General features: G+C 42.4%; 1 protein-coding gene across 6 annotated transcripts in view; it reads right to left on the reverse strand.

Moving 5' to 3' along the window:
* The window catches only part of Taf1 (TATA-box binding protein associated factor 1), a 92,098-nt gene that overhangs the window by 35,085 nt on the left and 38,582 nt on the right, over window positions 1–18,431 (reverse strand). For all 6 annotated transcript variants that reach the window (XR_003847396.1, XM_029557450.1, XM_008855564.3 and 3 more), the window contains 8 exons: window positions 16,620–16,795; window positions 15,195–15,373; window positions 13,250–13,463; window positions 12,559–12,724; window positions 10,049–10,260; window positions 6,493–6,601; window positions 5,089–5,187; window positions 2,309–2,486 (listed from right to left, as the gene is read on the reverse strand). Coding sequence is in view for 5 of the 6 variants with exons in the window: in XM_029557450.1 (XP_029413310.1) it covers window positions 2,309–2,486; window positions 5,089–5,187; window positions 6,493–6,601; window positions 10,049–10,260; window positions 12,559–12,724; window positions 13,250–13,463; window positions 15,195–15,373; window positions 16,620–16,795 (1,333 nt within the window). In the remaining variant the exon portion in view is untranslated. The remainder of the gene's footprint in view (window positions 1–2,308; window positions 2,487–5,088; window positions 5,188–6,492; window positions 6,602–10,048; window positions 10,261–12,558; window positions 12,725–13,249; window positions 13,464–15,194; window positions 15,374–16,619; window positions 16,796–18,431) is intronic.

Below are 18,431 nucleotides of genomic sequence, written 5' to 3' on the forward strand. Positions count from 1 at the left end.
CCGAGGCAGGCAGATCTTTGTGAGTTCAAGGCCAGCTTGGTCTACGTAGTGAGTTCCAGGACAGCTGGGACTACTGAGAGACCCTGTCTCAAGAACACACACACACACAAAAACTGTAGGCAACAGCATATTTTAAAATGAAATGGAGATCTTGTTTAAAGGTTAAAACCTCATTCAATTTTATGTCTTATTGGGTTTATACTGAGTTCAATATTGTATAACTATTAATTCAACTGTGAACTTAAAAATTTACAGCCATTTTTGAAAGAGATGTATCTTTGCTCTGGAAATTTTTATTGAATATGTTAAAGCTGTAATGAAATGCTTCTTCTAATCATGTGGTTATTAAATAAATAATTTTTTAAATTTTGAAAAAATGATTTAGGGGGCTAGAGAGATGGCTCAGTGGTTAAGAGCACTGGCTCCTCTTGAGGAGGACCCAGGTTCAATTCCCAGCACCCACCTAGCAGCTAACTCCAGTTCCAGGGGTTCTGACACCCTCTTCTGACCTCTTTAGGCACTGCACAACATGGGTGCACCTACCTATATGCAGGCATTGCACTTATACACATAAAATAAAAAATAATAATAAATAAAATATTTTTTTTTATCTTTTTGAGACAGGGTCTCCCTGTGGCCCCAGCTGGCCTAGAACTTGCTTTGTAGACCAGCCTGGCCTTGAGCTCAGAGATCCACCTGCCTCTGCCTCCCTAGTGCTGGGACTAAAGGTGTGCGACACCACACCCAGCCAATAAAATATTTTTCAAAAACTGATTTAGTGTGAAGGGGGCACATGTCATGGAACACACATGTGGCAGTCAGAGGTTACCTTGTGGGAGCTTGTTCTTCCATTCCACCCTGTAGGTTCCAGCGACTGAATTCAGGTCACAAGGCTTTGCAGCAAGTATTTTCACCCATCGAGCCACCTCCCCAGCCCCTTATAATTCTCTTATAATTTTTGTTTAATTGTCCTTGCAGCCTAAACAAGAATTGGGTCTAGCACAAATTTATCTTTCATTTTTGTTTACTGAAATTTTTATAAATTTATTATTTTGTGTACGGTCATATGTATCAATGTGGGCACATAAGCCTTAGCATCTGTGCGGTGGTCAAAGGACAATATTCAGGAGTTAGTTCTCTCCTTCCAGTATAGATTCTGGGGCTTGAATTCAGGTTGTCTGCCTTGTACAGCAAGTGCTTTTACCTACTAAGTTGTCTTGTTGGCCCTGTTTGTTATTTTTGAGACAGAGCCTTATATAGTTAAAGTTGGCTTTGAACTTGCTATGTAGCCAAGAGGACCTTAAATTACTTATCCTCCTGCCTCTACTATAGGCATGTGTCACCACACCCAGATCTTTATTCTTCCCTTGTGCATACATTGCCTGACACTCTGCTCAGTTCTGGAAATACAAGTAAAAGTACTTCTAACAAGTCACAAAGTGGCCAAGTACATAAGTAATTATGGGATAAGAGCTTCAAAGCTCATTTCATTGACCTCAGGGGCATAGAGGATTTTTAAAAATGAGTACTTTGGGCAATCTGATAATCAGTCTTTTTGGATGGGATGATATGACTTAGTCTGGATGGAGAATTTCAGAGACGAAGGAAAAAGACTGCAAAGACATGAAGTACTATGAGGTAGTCAATGAAATATAACAGTGGGTATGACTGGACTCTATGATGGGCATGGAATCAAGTCACTGGAGATGAGATTTGACAAATAAGATGGGTAGGCTTGTGGAAAGCTTTACAATATATATTTTACTACTGTCCTATTTATAGATGAGAAAACTGTAGAGGCTATGAGAAGTTAAATAACTCATCCATTGTAGCTCTATTAGTAATATCTATATTATGGATCCCAATAGTTATACATATGAACTGATGCTCAATGATTTTTTTCCTCCTTATTTTTACTGTTTTTCAATAAAATGAGCATACAACTCCTGTCACAAACATGCAGACCGAGTCAAAAATACACACAATATGTTTGCAAGTATATCTTCTGTAAACTCCATCCCTACCCAACACCTCTCTCTTTAACTTACCTAGGTCTACTTCATTTCACTCCAACTGTTTTAACACATAGACTTCAAATCCACTAGAGGATACTAAGAATTAAATAGTGGGACTGAAAAGAAGCAATACTTATCAAATGACAGAAAAATGTACACTATCTGATTTTTGTACCCATGAATGCACATTATAGTCCTTTCATTAATTCTAGTTGAGTCTGAATTTAGAGCCAGCAATGTTAAGTACAAATCTGAAAGGTGACCTCTGCAGTCAAGGAATAAGTGACTATTACCATTATAGGTTGCACTATTTTTCACAATTAGTTCCAAATGCTCTCTGAATTCTTCCCGAGATGGATAGAGGCGTTTGCGCACATTTTCCCTGAGTGTTTGTAGGTCCATTGGTCGAGTGATGATTTTGTAGTAGTCCTTTACAACCTTTGCATTGACTGGGGTGTGGAAAGGGTATGTCTGTGGAAATAAGGGCCAGTATCATTCATGATCAAAGAACATTTGCCAGAGCCAATTACATCTTACCTGTCTACCAGCTCTCAAAGGATTTTTCTAGATGCAGTGTCTGTTTTTTTCAATTAAACTATGTATTTATTTAAACCATACTTTATGTACAGCAATACAATTTATACATTAAATAATACTATATAGGTTTTTTTTTGTTTTTTGGTCTTTTTGAAACAGGGTTTTCCTGTAGCCCCAGCTGGGCTGAAACTTGCTATGCAAACCAGGCTGTCCTTGAACTCAGAGATCTGCCTGCCTCTGCCTCCCAAGTGCTAGGATTAAAGGCGTCTGCCACCAAGCTTGGCGATTTGGTATAGTTTTAAAACAGAACAGGAAAAAGTTTCAGGCTACAAAACATCTCTTCCACCAAAACATGTTTTTTGGTCCTTTTGAGACAGGGTCTCCCTGTAGCCCCAGCTGTCCTGGAAAGCACTATGTAAACCAGGCTGGCCTTGAACTCACAGAGGTCCACCTGCCTTTGCTGGGATTAAAGGCGTGTGCCACCACACCCGGCCAAAACGATTTTTTAATACTTTATTATTTATTTTTATGTGTATGAGTGTATTGTTTGCACATGTTTAAGTGTACCCATATCATGCAATGCCCTTGGAGGTCAGAAGAAAGCATCAAATTCCCCTGGAACTGGAGTTATGGACAGCTGCTAGCTGCATGTGGGTGCTAGGAATTGAACCCGAGTCCTCTGCAAGAGCAGTTGGTGCTCTTAGCCACTGAGCAGTCTCTCCAGCCCCCTCAAAACAAGTTTTTAAATTGCTTTTTCTAGTGGATCAGTGTAACAAATGTATTCAGTGAGCAGTCATATCTCTTTATTATATTAATGGTCAATGAAATTTTTTAAAAAGCCTGACTTTCACAATCACTGCCTCATAGAAATAGCACATATTGTACTTTTGTTTGTTTCTTTCTTTTGAGCCAGGGTCTCTCTACAACCCCAGCTGGCCTGGAACTTGCTATGTAGACCAGGTTGGCCTCAATCTCACAGAGATCAGTCTGCCTCCACTCCAGAGTGCTGGGATTGAAGGCATGTGCCATCTGGTTCTATCTTGTTCAACACACAGAAAGTTGAATTTACATATCCACCATGAAAAAAGGCTATAGTGGAGTTAAAACTAGAAAAAAAAATTGTTTTACATCCTATTTTATAACTGAGGTGATCTTTTACCTACATTCTGTCCTTCCTCATCACCTAACATTCCCGTGTCTGGATCTCCTTTCTAAATTTTATATCCTACTCACATACCTGTCTACATGTATACATTGTCTATATTACAGGCTAGTATCTGCCCATGAAGGAGACGTATTTTTTTTCCTTTTTTTTTGTCTTTTTGAGGCAGGGTCTCCCTGTAGCCCCAGCTGTCCTGGAACTCACTATGTAGACCAGGCTGGCCTTGAGCTCAGAGATCCACCTGCCTCTGCCTCCCAAGTGCTGGGACTAAAAGCATGCGCCACCATGCCCGTTTTTTTTTTTTTTTTTTTCCTTTTTTAAATAACTTTTTTATTTGTAAAAGTGTTTTGATCTCTGGTATGTTTACTGGTGTGTGTGTTGGGGGGTGCCTGCGAAGGCTAGAAGAAGATAACAGAGCCAGAGCCAGAGCCAGCGTGTGGGTGCTGGGATTTGAACCCGGGTCCTCTGGAAGAACAGCAAGTGCTTTTATCCCTTGAGCCACCTCTCCAGTCCCAAATTTTTTTTCTAAGTTTGGGTTACTTCACTTTACATTATACGTTTCAGGTCCATCTATTTCCCTACAAATTTCACGATTTTATTTTTCTTTTTTTTAAATTTATTTTTATTTTATGTGTATGAGTGTTTTGCCTGCATGTATGTAAATGTACCTGTGTATACAATGCTCACAGAAACCAGAAGAGGGTGTTGGAGCTCCTGGAATTGGCACTACAGAAAGTTATCTGCCACGTGGGTACTGGGAACCAAACCCAGATCCTCTGCAAGGGCAGCCAGTGCTGAGCCATGTCTCCAGAGCCCATTTCATTTTTCTTTGCAGCTGAATGATATGTCATCTGTTGATGGACATCCAGGCATTGTAAATAGAGCAGCAATAAACATGGATATGCAAATAATATCTCTGTGCTAAGATATGGAGTTCTTTAGGTATATACCCATGAGTAGTATAGTTGGGTCATATGGTAGTCTTTAAAAAATTTTTGAGGCATCTCCAAACTGATTTCCATAATGGCTATATTAATTTGTACTCCCACCAGTAGTGAGTAAGTGATCCTCTTTTCCCACATCCTCTCTAACATTTGTCAGATGTCTTGATGATAGCCATTCTGACTAGGGTAAGGTATTATCTCAAAGTAGGCTCTAACATCTTACTTGGCTACCAACTCTCACAGAAACTTTTCAGTTGTAATAAGTCTGACTGTTTCTTCTATCAAACTATCAAAAAACATAACATCCCAAAGAATTAGAAGTTCCAGGTACACAAGGGTATACACACTACTGCCATCTATCTGAAGTAAGAGATAAAACAAAGAACGGGTCTTGGTATTCCTATTGTACATACTAATGCAATGAACTTACATTTGGAAGATCCCTCATCTCATTGATGATAGACTCCAAGATAGATGACAGTGTCACCATAGGGTCTGTCCGGCGCCGATGGATAGACTTATGAGGTCTCTAAAGAGAAATAAGAAACCAGCATGCTTTATTTAAAACAAGATTTTCTAAATCTATGTATATATTTTAGAAATCTTTAATAAAGAGCCGGGTGTGGTGGTGCATACCTTTAGTCCCAGCATTTGGGAGGCAGAGGCAGACGGATCTCTGTGAGTTCAAGGCCAGCCTGGTCTACATAGTGAGTTCCAGGCCATCTGGGGCTACAGGGAGACCCTGTCTCAAAAAGACCAAAAAATAATTAAAAAGAAAACTTTAATAAAGCTAGACTTGGGGTTCAGGCTTATAATCTTGGCATTTTAGAAGCTGAGGTAGGAGGGCTATCACAAATTCAAGGTCAATCTAGACTACATGGCAAGTTCCACACCAGCCTGAGCTACAAAGGAAGACGCAATCTTAAAAAAAAAAAAAAAAGAGGGCAGACGAGATAGCTCAGTGGATAAAGGCACTTGCCACGAAAGTCTGGTGACCAAAGTCCTTGCCCAGAACTATGTAAAGGTGGAACTAACTTCTTAACATTGTCCTCTGACATTCACATGTACACCAAGGTACTTGGGGACACCCACCCCCACATACAAATAATAAATAAAAATTTCAAAATTTTTAAAAATGTTTTATTTATAGCCAGGCGTGGTGGCACACGCCTTTACTCTCAGCACTTGGGAGGCACAGGCAAGCAGATCTCTGTGAGTTCAAAGCCAGTCTGGTCTATATATTAAGTTCCAGGCCAGCTGGGGCTACAGGGAGACCCTGTTTCAAATATATATGTATTTTATTATTTTTATTTTATGTGTATGAGTGTATTGCCTGCATGTATGTAAGTGTTCCAGTGTCATGCAATGCTTGCAGAGGTCAGAAGAGGGCATCAGATCCCCTGAAACTGGAGTTATGGACAGTTGTTAGCTGCCATGTGGGTACAGGGATTTGAACCTGGGTCCTCTACAAGAGCAGTCAGTGCTCTTAACTGCTGAGCCATCTCTCCAACCTCAAAATTTTTTAAATCTTTTTTTTTTGTGTGTGTGGCGTTTTTGAACCAGGGTCCCTGTAGCCCCAGCTGGCCTGGAACTCGCTATGTAGAGACCAGGCTGGCCTGGAACTCATGGAGATCCACCTGCCTCTGCCTCCCAAGTGCTGGGATTAAAGGCATGCGCCACCACACCTAGCTACTTTAAAATCTTATAATGAACAGTATACATAATTCTCAGGAGATGGACAGAGGACACATTTGAGGCTGCCAGAGCCATGTCATAGAAAGCTGCGGGGGATGAGTGAGAACCCATCTGATAAGGAGGCAAGGCTGACACTCACATTCAAATAGTCACAGTGAACAGTGGTTCCAACACGGCGTTTCTTCTTGGGAGGAAGTTGCTGTTTAGGGAATTTCAAGACCAAAGACTTTCTCCGAACTTCATCCGCACTGCAATTAATTAACACTGTCACACTATGCAGCCCTTATTTCTAGTTTCCAGGAAAAAAATAACAACAACTACAAATACCTAAGCCTGAGCAGAGGAAGAAAAAAGCCAAAGGCCAGACATTTACCTTCTAAGGCTTAGACTGCACAGGCCACACAGAACCTCTAAGTTAATAAAGAGCTAGGCAAATAACAATTTTGTTTCCTATTTAGAAGTTAAGAAATCTAAGCTGAAGGAATGGTATGACTCCTTCCAGTTCTAACATTTTACATTCTATCTTAGGGTTCAAAAGCTAGAACATTTGACTCATTCAGAATATAAATGAGGAAAAAGCCAAGTGTAGTAGTACACACCAATAATTCCAGGACTTGGGATTCAGAATTCAAGACCAGCCTGAGTTACATAGCTTTTCTCAAAGAAAGGGCAAAAAAGAAAGAAATTAAAAACCGGTGTAGGAAAAAAATGGGTTTCCTTAATCTTTAAAACCCATCTATCTAGTGGGGCATGATACTGACACATCTTTAATGCAAGCACTCAGGAGGCAAAAGCAGGCAGACCTCTGTGAGATTAAGGACAACCTGGCCTATATAGGAAGACTGATAGGGCCATTTCAAAAATACAGGTGGGGATAGAGTAGGGACAGAGTAGAAAAGGTCAAGTGGTTAAGAATGCTTATTGTTCTTATAGAGGTTTGGTTCCCAGAACCCACATGGTGGTGCACAACCATCTATAATTGCAGTCCAAGGGATTAGATGCACCCTTCTGGCCTCCATGGACACAAGGCATTTTTGTGATACAGTTACATATATGAAGGCAAAGAGTCATAACATAAACTAAAAATAAATCTTTAAAAAAAAAACAAAAAAACAAGCTGGAGAGATGGCTCAGCAGTTCAGAGCACTGGCTGCTCTCGTAGAGGACCCAGGTTCAGTTTTCAGCACCCATCTAGCAGCTAACAACCATCTGTAATGCCAATTCCAGGGGATCTGATGCCCTCTTCTGGCTTCCACAGGCATTGCACACACTTAGATACATGCAAGCAAAAACACACAAATAAATTAATTAAAAAAAAAACAGGATCTGGCTTAAAGAAGTCAAACTAAGATAATCAAAGTAGTGAAAGAACATGATATCACGTGCTCCCTGATGTGATACTACGTAATATCAATTAGGTTATTATACATCTAGCTAAAAACATTTAATGAGTTTGATTAATATAAAACAATCAAATCAGGCATTCCTCCCTTGGAGTAGGTCACATTCTCAAGAGTTTTTTTTTCTCACTTTTTCTTAGTAAGTCTATATTCATTCTGCTTGAAAAAGAACCCTAATGAAACAAATCCAGAAACTGGGGTATTTTATGAGTACAAAAGGTCAATGTCACAAAAACACAAAAGGAAACACAATTCTAAATTAAGACAGACTCAAAATACAGTCATATTTGAACTGGGATGGGATCCAGAACTGGGGAAGAAGGCAATAAAGTACAATGAGAGATGGGGAAGATTTGAACAAGGCCTGTGCATTACATATTACTACATTCAATGTTGATTTTCCGAGATTCTTGGGAGATGTGTATGTTTAGAGTGAAATGTCATAATAGTCCAATTTACTTCTAAATAGTTTACATTAAAAACATTTTAGACCTGAGCATAGTATCACACACTTTTAGTCCGAGCACTAGGGAGGCAGAGACAGGCAGATCTCTGTGAGATTGAGGCCAGCCTGGTCTACATAGTGAGTTCCAAGCTAGCTGGGGCTACAGGGAGACCCTGTATCAAGAAAAGAAAACAAAACATTTCATGTATACAAAGATGAAGCAAATGTGGCAAATGTGAACTGGTGAGTTTAGAAAACTTAAGAACTATTCAATTGGTTTGTAATTTTCAAACTAAAAGACGGAGAAGTTTTTAACATCTCCATTTAAAAAACTCATTTTTATTTTGTTTATGGGCATTTGCCTGCATGTATGTACGTGGACCATGTATATGCCTAGTACCCACAGAGGCCTAAAAGGGTGTCGGATTTTGGGCAATGGACAAGTGATCTTAACCACTGAGGCATTTTTCCAGCTCTAACATCTCTATTTTTATGTATTAAATTCTCAAAAGTCAAGAAGACACGCATAAGCATAGTTTGTATATCTCTTCAGTATTTTTAAAAAACGATTTATTTAGCTGGGTGTGGTGGCACACGCCTTTAATCCCAGCACTTGGGAGGAAGAGGCAGGCAGATCTCTTGTGAGTTTGAGGCCAGTCTGGTCTACATAGCAAGTTCCAGGCCAGCTGGGGCTATAGGGAGACCCTGTTTCAAAAAGACCAAAAGACAAAAAGATTTATTTTTTATTTATGTGTATGTGTGTCTACCACATATGTAAGGGTGCCTATGGAGGCCGTAAAAAGGGTGTTGGTGACCCTGGAGCTGGAGCTACAGGGGTTATGAGCCTTCTGACATGGGTGCTGGGAACTGAATTTGGGTTCTCTGGAAGAGTAGGAAGAATTCTCAACTAAGTCATTTCTCCAGTCTTCCTTGGTCTTTTTATACATATATTTTAGGGGGTTGTTTTGTTTTTGAGGGTCTTCATTATAGCCCAGGCTGACCTCAAACTCACTATGTAGGGAAAGATCATCTTGACCCAATTCTCCTGCTTCTGCCTCCCAAGTGCTGAGATTAGGGGAATGTCCCACCATATATGGCCTCCTCGGGTCTTTTTAAATGGTCTATTATCAGAATAGTCTCAGTAGGGAGCTTGTAAATACTTTAGAAGTAGAACAGGAAGAAACAATATTGCTGGTGTGGTGGTATACACCACCTTTGATCCCAGCACTCAGGAGGCAGAGGCAGAGAGATCTCTGAGTTCAAGGCCAGTTTGGTCTGCATAAGAGAGCTACAGGACAGCCAGAGCTAAATAGTGAGACCCTGTCTCAAAAGAAAGAGAAAACTTACTGGCATTTAATATGTTGCAGGCATTGTACTAAATGCTTTAGAGTTTCTCACTCTACCTTTACCATTCTAATGCCAGGTATGGTGGTACACACTTGAGAGGTTGCTGTAGAAAGACTAAAAGTTTGAGGCTAATCTGGGCAACTTACCAAAACCCTCAAAATTTTTTTAAAGGGTTAAGGATATAGCTCAGTGGTAGAGTACTCGCCTACTATGCACAAGGCCCTGGGTTCCACTCTTAGTACCACAAAAAGGAAACAAGTAACTCTTCTAGCAAAGGTAGTTTTGTGCATAAGGAAACTAAGACTCGGAAAGGCAGCATGGACAAATAGCAAACCCTACTGAGCACTGTAATTTTCATTACTGGTAACAATTACTGATGAAGATCTGAAGTTCTGAGACCCCTAGTTCCATTTCAGAGAACATATCACATCACATTTACCCTGTCAGCCACCATAATCCCCCAACAGATTTCTCCTGCAGCACCCATGTCTGCTAGCCCTTACCTCTCAATTAGTTGTTTTCCCAAGACAATCTTGGTCCCTTCAACCTTGATAAGTTCTTCATTATCATTATGAATGACTGTCTTTTCCAGCTCCTCCTCCTGTTCCTCTGTCATGGCAACAGGGTTGGAAGGTGGAGCATTTGTTTGGTAATAAAGGGGGCAGAATTTGTTTGTCCTCATGTGCCCTATGGCACCACATGCTCCACATTTCAGCTGCAGCAGGAAAAATACCAACATGTTAGAGGTAAGCAGGTTGAAGCATGTCAAAAGTACAAAGAAACTTATAGGCAGCAGGGGAGAAACAAGGACAGACAGCATCTTACAGAAGAGAAAACAGGTTTCGAAAGGTGAAGGTCACAGCACTATTAAGTAGCAGAACCAGACCCAGATCTTCTGTATTCAAGTTCATGGTTCTTTCCACTGTACCATAGTTACCTTATCATATGGTACATGTTATATAGTAGTATGTGTAATCTTATCTAATTGATGCAAAACAACCTATAATAGTGTGTATGGTTCTTTTTTGCTTTTTGAGACAGGATCTCACTATGTAGCTCTGGCTATCCTAGAACTCACTTTGTAGACCAGGCTGGTTTCCAATTCAGAGAGATCCATCTGCCTCCCTAGTGCTTGGATTAAAGATGTCCACCACCATGTCAGGTTCTTTTAAAAAAATTATATATACATGTATGTGTCTGTGTGTGGATATGTGCAGCATCAGATCCCCTAGAGCTGGAGTGAGTGCTAGGAATCAAATTTGAATCCTTAGAAAGTAGTGTGTGCTCTTAACCACTAAGTCATTTCTACAGCCCCCGGGGATCTTCTCTTTTTAAAGAAAGATTTTTAAATTATATGTATGTATGTGTGTGTGCACATGTGAGAACAGGTGCTCACAGAGAGTTCTAAATAAGGTGTCAGATCCCCTGGAGCTGGAGTTATGAGTCAGTGTGAGCTGCCCAATGTAGGTGCTGGGAACTGTACTCAGGTCCTCTGCAAGAGCAGTATTCTCTCTTAACCACTGAACCTCCTCTCCAGCCCTGGAGGCTCTTCTTTCTTAAGACCCATTTTATTTTGTCTGTCTGAGTCTATATGTGCATGTGTGTCCACTGAGCCCCATGAGGGGGTGTTGGATCCTTTGGCGCTGGATTACAGTTGTTTGTGAGCCACCCAAGGTGGGTGCTGAGATCCAAACCCCAGGCTTCTGATAGACCATTAACCATTCTTAATTGCTAAGGCATCTCTCCAGCCCCTTATTTTACTTTTTTAAAAATATTTTATTTATCATTTTTATTTTATGTGTACGGCCTGCATGTAGGTAAGAGCACCCGTGTTGTGCAATGCCTGCGGAGGACAGAAGAGGCTGTCGGATCCCCTGGAACTGGAGTTACAGACAGTTGTTAGCTGCCATGTGGATGCTGGGATTCCAATCTGGGTCTTCTGCAAGAACAGTCAGTGTTCTTAAACCACTGAGCCATCTCTCCAGCCTCCAGCCCCTTCTTTTAATAAGTACAATTTTAAAAAAAGATCGTGGGGTTAGGGAAGTACCTCAGCAGTTGACTGCTTGCCTAACATGTATCAGGCTCTGAGTCTTATGCCCAGTAACAAAGGTATATGAATATAAATGAATGCACCAAACCTGCCTCAACTCTGAGAGGAGAAAAAAATATATATGCTTCTTTCTGAGACAGGGTCTCATGTAGTCCAGCATGGTCTCAGACTCACTATGTAGCTGAGGCTAGCCTTCCTCCTGATCCTCCTGCTTCAACTTTCCAGTGCTGAGATTACAGGTGCTGTTATAGGTGTACTATCATATAATACAGTCTTGGGCTGGAGAGATGGTTCAGCAGTTAAGAGCACTTGGTGCTCTTGTAGAGGCCCTGGGTTCAGTTCCCAGCACTCAACAGCTCACAAGCACCAACAGTGACTCCAGGTCCAGGGGATCCAAGGTTTTCTTCTGGCCTCCACAGGCTACCAGGCATGCACATGGTACACATACATACATGCAGGAACTAACGTATAAACATAAAAAAAGACACAATTTTAGCTTTCTACAATAGTGCGCTTATTTCTATTAATGGAGGATGACAAAAACTAAGGGCAAAGGTATGCTTTCTTCCTTTCCTTTGTTAGTTGTCATCATGTCATCATATATATTTTTAAATTTTATTTATTTTTATGTGTATGCATGTATAGCCTGCACGTGTATAAGTGCACCTGTGTCGTGCAATGCCCGTGGAGGACAGAAGAAGGTGTCAGATCCCCTGGAACTGGAGTTATGGACAGCTGTTAGTTACCATATGGGTGCTGGGAATCAAACCTGGATCCTCTGCAAGAGCAGTCAGCGCTCTTAACCACTGAGCCATCTCTCCAGCCCTATATATATATGGTTTTTTTTTTGATAGGGTCTCAGTATATAGTCCAGGCTGACATCAAACTCACAATCCTTCCTCAGCCTATCAAGTGCTAGAATTACAATTGTATACCATCATACTTGGTATATAAAATACTTACTTTTAGGTCAGGGCGTTCCTTCATTTTTTTGGGTTTTTTCTCAGGAGGACCCTTAAGCTTCTCCTTTTCCTGGTTCCGTTTAAGTCTCCTCAACTGTTCTTGAATTCTGCGCCGTTCTTTTCGCATCTCTTCTCGATGCTGTTCATCAAAAAGGGCAAATTTTCGACTGAACAATGGGGGAGAGGGGGAGAAATCACAGGATCATGAATACATGTAAAGCAAGACAACTGATATGAAATCTACTCAGGTTGAAATAAAAGAAACTACCTGCCTTGCTCATGTTCCTTGCTAGTCAGTCCTTCATCTGTACAGAGTAGCATCTCTCAGTCTAAGTCTTGAGTAATCCCTAAGACTTTGCTGTTGTTCTTTTGAGACAATGTCGTGCTTTATAAGCCAGGCTGGCCTGGAACCCATGATCTTCCTGCCGAATCCTCCTAAGTTCTGGTATTATAGGGTTTGTTTCCCTAAGATTTTTGCAAACCAAACTACCACAATACAAACGTAGCAAACATGGTATTTTCCCAGTGGTTTGGCTCTGTTCAAACCCAAAGATCTAAAGGCAAGAAGGTTCTCAATTATAGCAGACTTCCAGGGACAACAGAGTCCTAGTACTACAACTCAAGCATATACACTGTCTTCATCATCATCACTACTCTCCCTGCCATACTCAAACATGGCACATCACACTCACATGAATTCCTCATCTTTTGTGGTCCGTATGCGCACATAGGCATCAATAACTGCTGGTTTCCGGACTGTCTCACAGCGAACATACTCCTTTCCCTCTTCATCTCGAAATGTTCGATAAATTTTGAGACACCGGCCAGTGGCAGAGGAGTTAAGGCTAGTCACAGAAGCTGTGTCATCATCTCTGTGATTGTTTCCTGATGCTGCTGAGCCTGCTGCTGTAAGGTAGAAAAAAATTTCCAGACATTCCCCTATATGGCCACTTTCTTGGAGTTGAATGGAGACACTGAAGCTCAACATACCACACAAAGTTACTGTAAGCCACAGAAATACCCTGATTTGTCCTTTCCTGACTACTTTTTACTACTGGCAATTTTCATTTTTATAAGAACATTCTGAAAACACCTTAAAGAACTATGTTTGTTATAGGCGACAGTGAAAGATATTGATATTCCTCTGAATAGTAGGGCAACAGAAAAGTCCCAGCAGAAAGTATTGATGAAAATACCCAAGTAAACACTCCACGAGGAAAAAAGACACCACAGAAGTCAGTCCAGGGCCTTAAGACCTAGCAGATGTTTCTCAAACTTTAATACGAATAGGAATCACCTGGGGAATCTTACAAAATTAGAGTTTATAACTCAGTAGGTCTGAAAAAAGGGTCAAGATGATGTGATGCAGATGCTGTGGTCCAGGACCACACTAGTAAAGAACTGGAGGACCACGTAAGTGGAAAGGCCATATATCTTTAGAAAGTACCCATAAAAATGAAATTGCATAAAACTTTACAGAGATGGAGAAACAAAGGTAAGACCAGTATGAAGGAGAAAGGTCACTCTAATTACCCTTAGACTTTATTCTCTCAATATCTACATCCAAGTTTTCAACTGCCTGTTTGACATCTGTTATCAGAAGTGCCATGGGGACTTCATTATCCATCATCCTCATCATCAGCTTCTGGAATTTTTGGTGGATGATTTTTTAACTGTTTTTAGGGCCTAATATTCCTTTGAAAATCTTCTGAAAGCCATGACTCTTCTCAGGAAATACATATTTGCATAGAATATTACAAGTAATTTCAAAGGGTTTCAAGGACAATCTTACAAATTCATCCACAGATTCTGTATTTTATTATATATATGTATATATATAAATGATTACTTTTGTTGTTTTGTTTTGTTTTTGGCCTTTTTGAGACAGGGTCTCTCTGTGGCCCCAGCTGGCCTGGAACTCACTATGTAGACCAAGCTAACCTCAAACTCAGAGATCCACCTGCCTCTGCCTCCCAAGTGCTGGGATTAAAGTCATGGGCCACACCTGGCCTTTGTTTTGTTTTGTTTTATTTTAAGACAGGGTCTCACTATGTAGCCCAGACTGGCCTGATGTCATGATCCTCCTGCCTCAGCATCTCAAGTGCTGGGATTACAGGTAAGCACCACTACACCTAGCCAGATTCTTTCTGTATTTTTATTTTTTATTTATTTTTTGTTGTTCATTTTGAGACAGGGTATCCCTGTAGCCAACAGCTGGCCTGGAACTTGCTATGGAGACCAGGCTAGCCTCGATCTTAGAGATCCACCCACCTCTGCCTCCCAAATACTGGGATTAAAGATGTGCGCCACCACGCCCAGCATTCTTTCTTTATTTTTAAAACTGTTATTCTGGAGGATGAATGTACAGAAAGACAATTTGATTTCAGGTACAGCACTGGTAACCCTGGTTTAGTTAGATACCTGACATAGAGAGTAGCAGCAGATTGGCAGCATCTCTTCAATTTGTCCCCCACAGACTAGTGTCCAGTTGGTAGAAATCTCTCTACCTCACCTACAGGCTTCTCTATACTCATCCCCCAGTTGGTCTGTCTCCAGCTTTGACTTAGTTACAGTCTTCAGAGACTTATCTCTTTTATTGATCCTTGTCTTTCTTGTCTGTGAAGCCACAACCCTCACCCAGTAGCATCCGCTGTAGTTCCTTTCGCTCCTGTTCCTCCCGTTCACGAGACAGCTGAGAGCTGGTTTTCTTATTCTGCAACATGTTCTCAATGTTCTTTCCCATTTCTTCAAAGTCACTGTCTTCAGCTGAGCTGCTGTCTGTGTCAGTAGATAAGACTTCAGTTGATGACAAAACCCTAACAAGAAAAAAAAAAGTTAAAGGTCAGGGGAAATACAAAAGTATATGAAGATAGTATTGCAGAAAGAGTAGGAAAGTGAGAAATTAATCTTATAAAGGCATTCTCAGAAACCACAAGACATGGGACCTTTAACAGAAAAACTTTATGACATCTTCCTAGATATTTAATCAACAAGGCAAGTTCGCAAAATTGCAGTAATTCTTTCTGAATTTCTGGAGCTTCAGCTGGCCTGGAACACTACGTAGACCAGACTAGCCTCAATCTCAAAGAAATCTGCCTGCTTCTGCCTCCTAAGTGCTGGGACTAAAGGCATGCACCACCACGCCAGGCTTGGATCATTTTAAATAGCACATTCTTGCACATCTGTGTCCTTAGGGAAAAAGGCATCCATTACCACTATTAAAACCGCCAAACCCAGCTCAAGTAGGCCACAAGGGCTGCTACAAAACTGAGAAACCAAGCTTAGCATCTCTTGACAGTAAAAGCCTTTGCTAAATTACTTTGAAACAGATCTTGTGGTACATGTCTATAATCCCAGCACTGAGGAGATCAAGGCAGGAGAACTGCCAAGAGTTTGAGACCAAGGGCTGGAGGGATAGCTCAGCAGTTAAGAGCACTGGCTGCTCATGCAGGGGCCCAAGTTTGGTTCCCAGCACCCAAATGGCTCACAACCCCCAGTTCCAAAGGATCTGATTCTCTCTCCTGGCCTCCTTGAGCACTTGAACACAGGTGCACTTACAGGCAGGCAAAATACTCATAAAATCAAAATAAATTAATACAAAAATGTTTTAAAAAAAAGGAATTTGAGACCAATATGGGCTGCATGACAAGACTCTGCCTCAAAAATTTTTTCAAAAAGGAGCAGGTACTTTAGGAATATTATGACAGTGCCTGGTACCTCAGAGACCCAGACACCTGACCATATTTTCTGGGTGACATGCTCTTCATTATACAGTATCTGGCTGGGCATGGTGGAGCACCCCTGTAACGCAGCACTGAGGAGACAGACACATGAGGATCACAAGTTCAAGGCCAACTGGTTCTACATAGGCGTTCTAGATCAGCAGGGCTATAGAGTAAGACCCTGTCTCAAAAAAATAAACAGTATCTGGAGGCTGCAGACAGAGCTCAGTGATAGAGCACTTTCCTTATAGGTACAAGGTCATTAGTTCAAAACAAAACAAAAAGTGCCTGAGACACTTCCCCTTTCCAGTTTAAACTCTGAAGCACTGAAACAACATACTTGTTCTGTAGGTCAAAGATGCGTTGACATTCCTCTTTGTAACGCTCTTGATGCTCAGCTACAGAAAACCTTGATCCACGGGCAAATTTACTCATGGGCCCCTCTCCAGAACGGGCCTGTTCTGTTGACATTGTGCGTACCACATCAATAACTTCCCAACGGGACAACTTTTTAATCTGTAAGACAAGAATCATTCAGGCATTTAAAAGGTCAGGCATGGCCTACCCTCAGGCCTCTCTTGGGGTAAGTCTATCGTGGAGCCCTCCGCGCCTTGACTCCCCCAGCCTCATTCACCCTTCCACCTCCCCCGCTGTTCTCTACTCCTAGTTTGGGCCCTGCGCCATTCCTAGTCTTGGGTCCCCAGACACCTGGGGAACCAATACTGCTTCCTGATCCTTTTCACCCAGACCAACTTAGTGCCTTCCTTGGGCTCCAAGAGCACTGCTTCTGCACCTGGCCCCGCCCTCACCTCTCTCTGCTTCCCTGGACCTGCGCCTCATTCACCCTTCCATCTCCCCCACTGTTCTCTACTCCTAGTTTGGGCACTGCGCCATTCCTAGTTTTGGGTCTCCAGACACCTTGGGAAATAATATTGCTTCCTGATCCTTTTCACCCAGACCAACTTAGTGCCTTCCTTGGGCTCCAGGAGCACTGCTTCTGGACCTGGCCCCACCCTCACCTCTCTCTGCTTCCCTGGACCTGCACCACCAGCTAACTCTCCTAACCTGCTCTCCTATCCTCAGGCCTCTTGGGCTAAGTCTATCGCGCAGTCCTCTACGACTTGACTCCCCCAGCCTCATTTACCCTTCCATCTCCCCCGCTGTTCTCTACTCCTAGTTTGGGCCCTATGCCATTCCTAGTCTTGGGGCCCTAGACACCTGGGGAACAAAAACTGCTTCCTGATCCTTTTCACCGAGACCAATTTAGTGCCTTCCTTGGGCTCCAAGAGCACTGCTTCTGGACCTGGCCCCGCCCTCACCTCTCTCTGCTACCCTAGACCTGCACCACCAGCTAACTCTCCTAGCCTGCTCTCCTACCCTCAAGCCTCTCTTGGGGTAAGTCTATAGTGCAGCCCTCCACACTTTGACTCCCCAAGCCACATTTACCCTTCCATCTCCCCCACTGTTCTCTACTCCTAGTTTGGGCCCTGTGCCATTCCTAGTCTTGGGGCCCCAGACACCTGGGGAACCAATACTGCTTCCTGATCATTCTCACCCAGACCAACTCAGTCCCTTTCTTGGGCTCCAGGAGCAACGCTTCTGGTCCTGGCCCTGCCCTTACCTCTCTCTGCTTCCCTGGACCTGCACCACCGGCTAACTCTCCTAGCCTGCTCTCCTACCCTCAAGCCTCTCTTGGGGTAAGTCTATTGCGGAGCCCTCCGCGCCTTGACTCCCCCAGCCTCATTGACCCTTCCATCCCCCCCGCTGTTCTCTACTCCTAGTTTGGGCCCTGCGACATTCCTAGTCTTGGGTCTCCAGACACCTGGGGAACCAATACTGCTTCCTGATCTTTTTCACCCAGAAGAACTTAGTGCCTTCCTTGGGCCCCAGGAGCACTACTTCTGGACCTGGCCCTAAGAACTTAGTCTTCCTTGGGCCCCAGGAGCACTACTTCTGGACCTGGCCCTGCCCTCACCTCCCTCTACTTCCCTGGTCCTGCAACACCTCTGAGCCTCCTTCTGGGGCTGACAGCCTCTTTCTGGGGCTCTGAGGCTTACCTTTTCTCTCCCTGATCCTTCGCATCCAGTACAACCAAGCTACTCAATCCACTCCCTGGGAAATCTTGGGGCTTCTTCCCTCCCCATCTGCCTTT

Source organism: Nannospalax galili, unplaced genomic scaffold (genome assembly GCF_000622305.1).
Source record: "Nannospalax galili isolate Female #2095 unplaced genomic scaffold, S.galili_v1.0 scaffold747, whole genome shotgun sequence".
NCBI classification, from domain to species: domain Eukaryota; kingdom Metazoa; phylum Chordata; class Mammalia; order Rodentia; family Spalacidae; genus Nannospalax; species Nannospalax galili.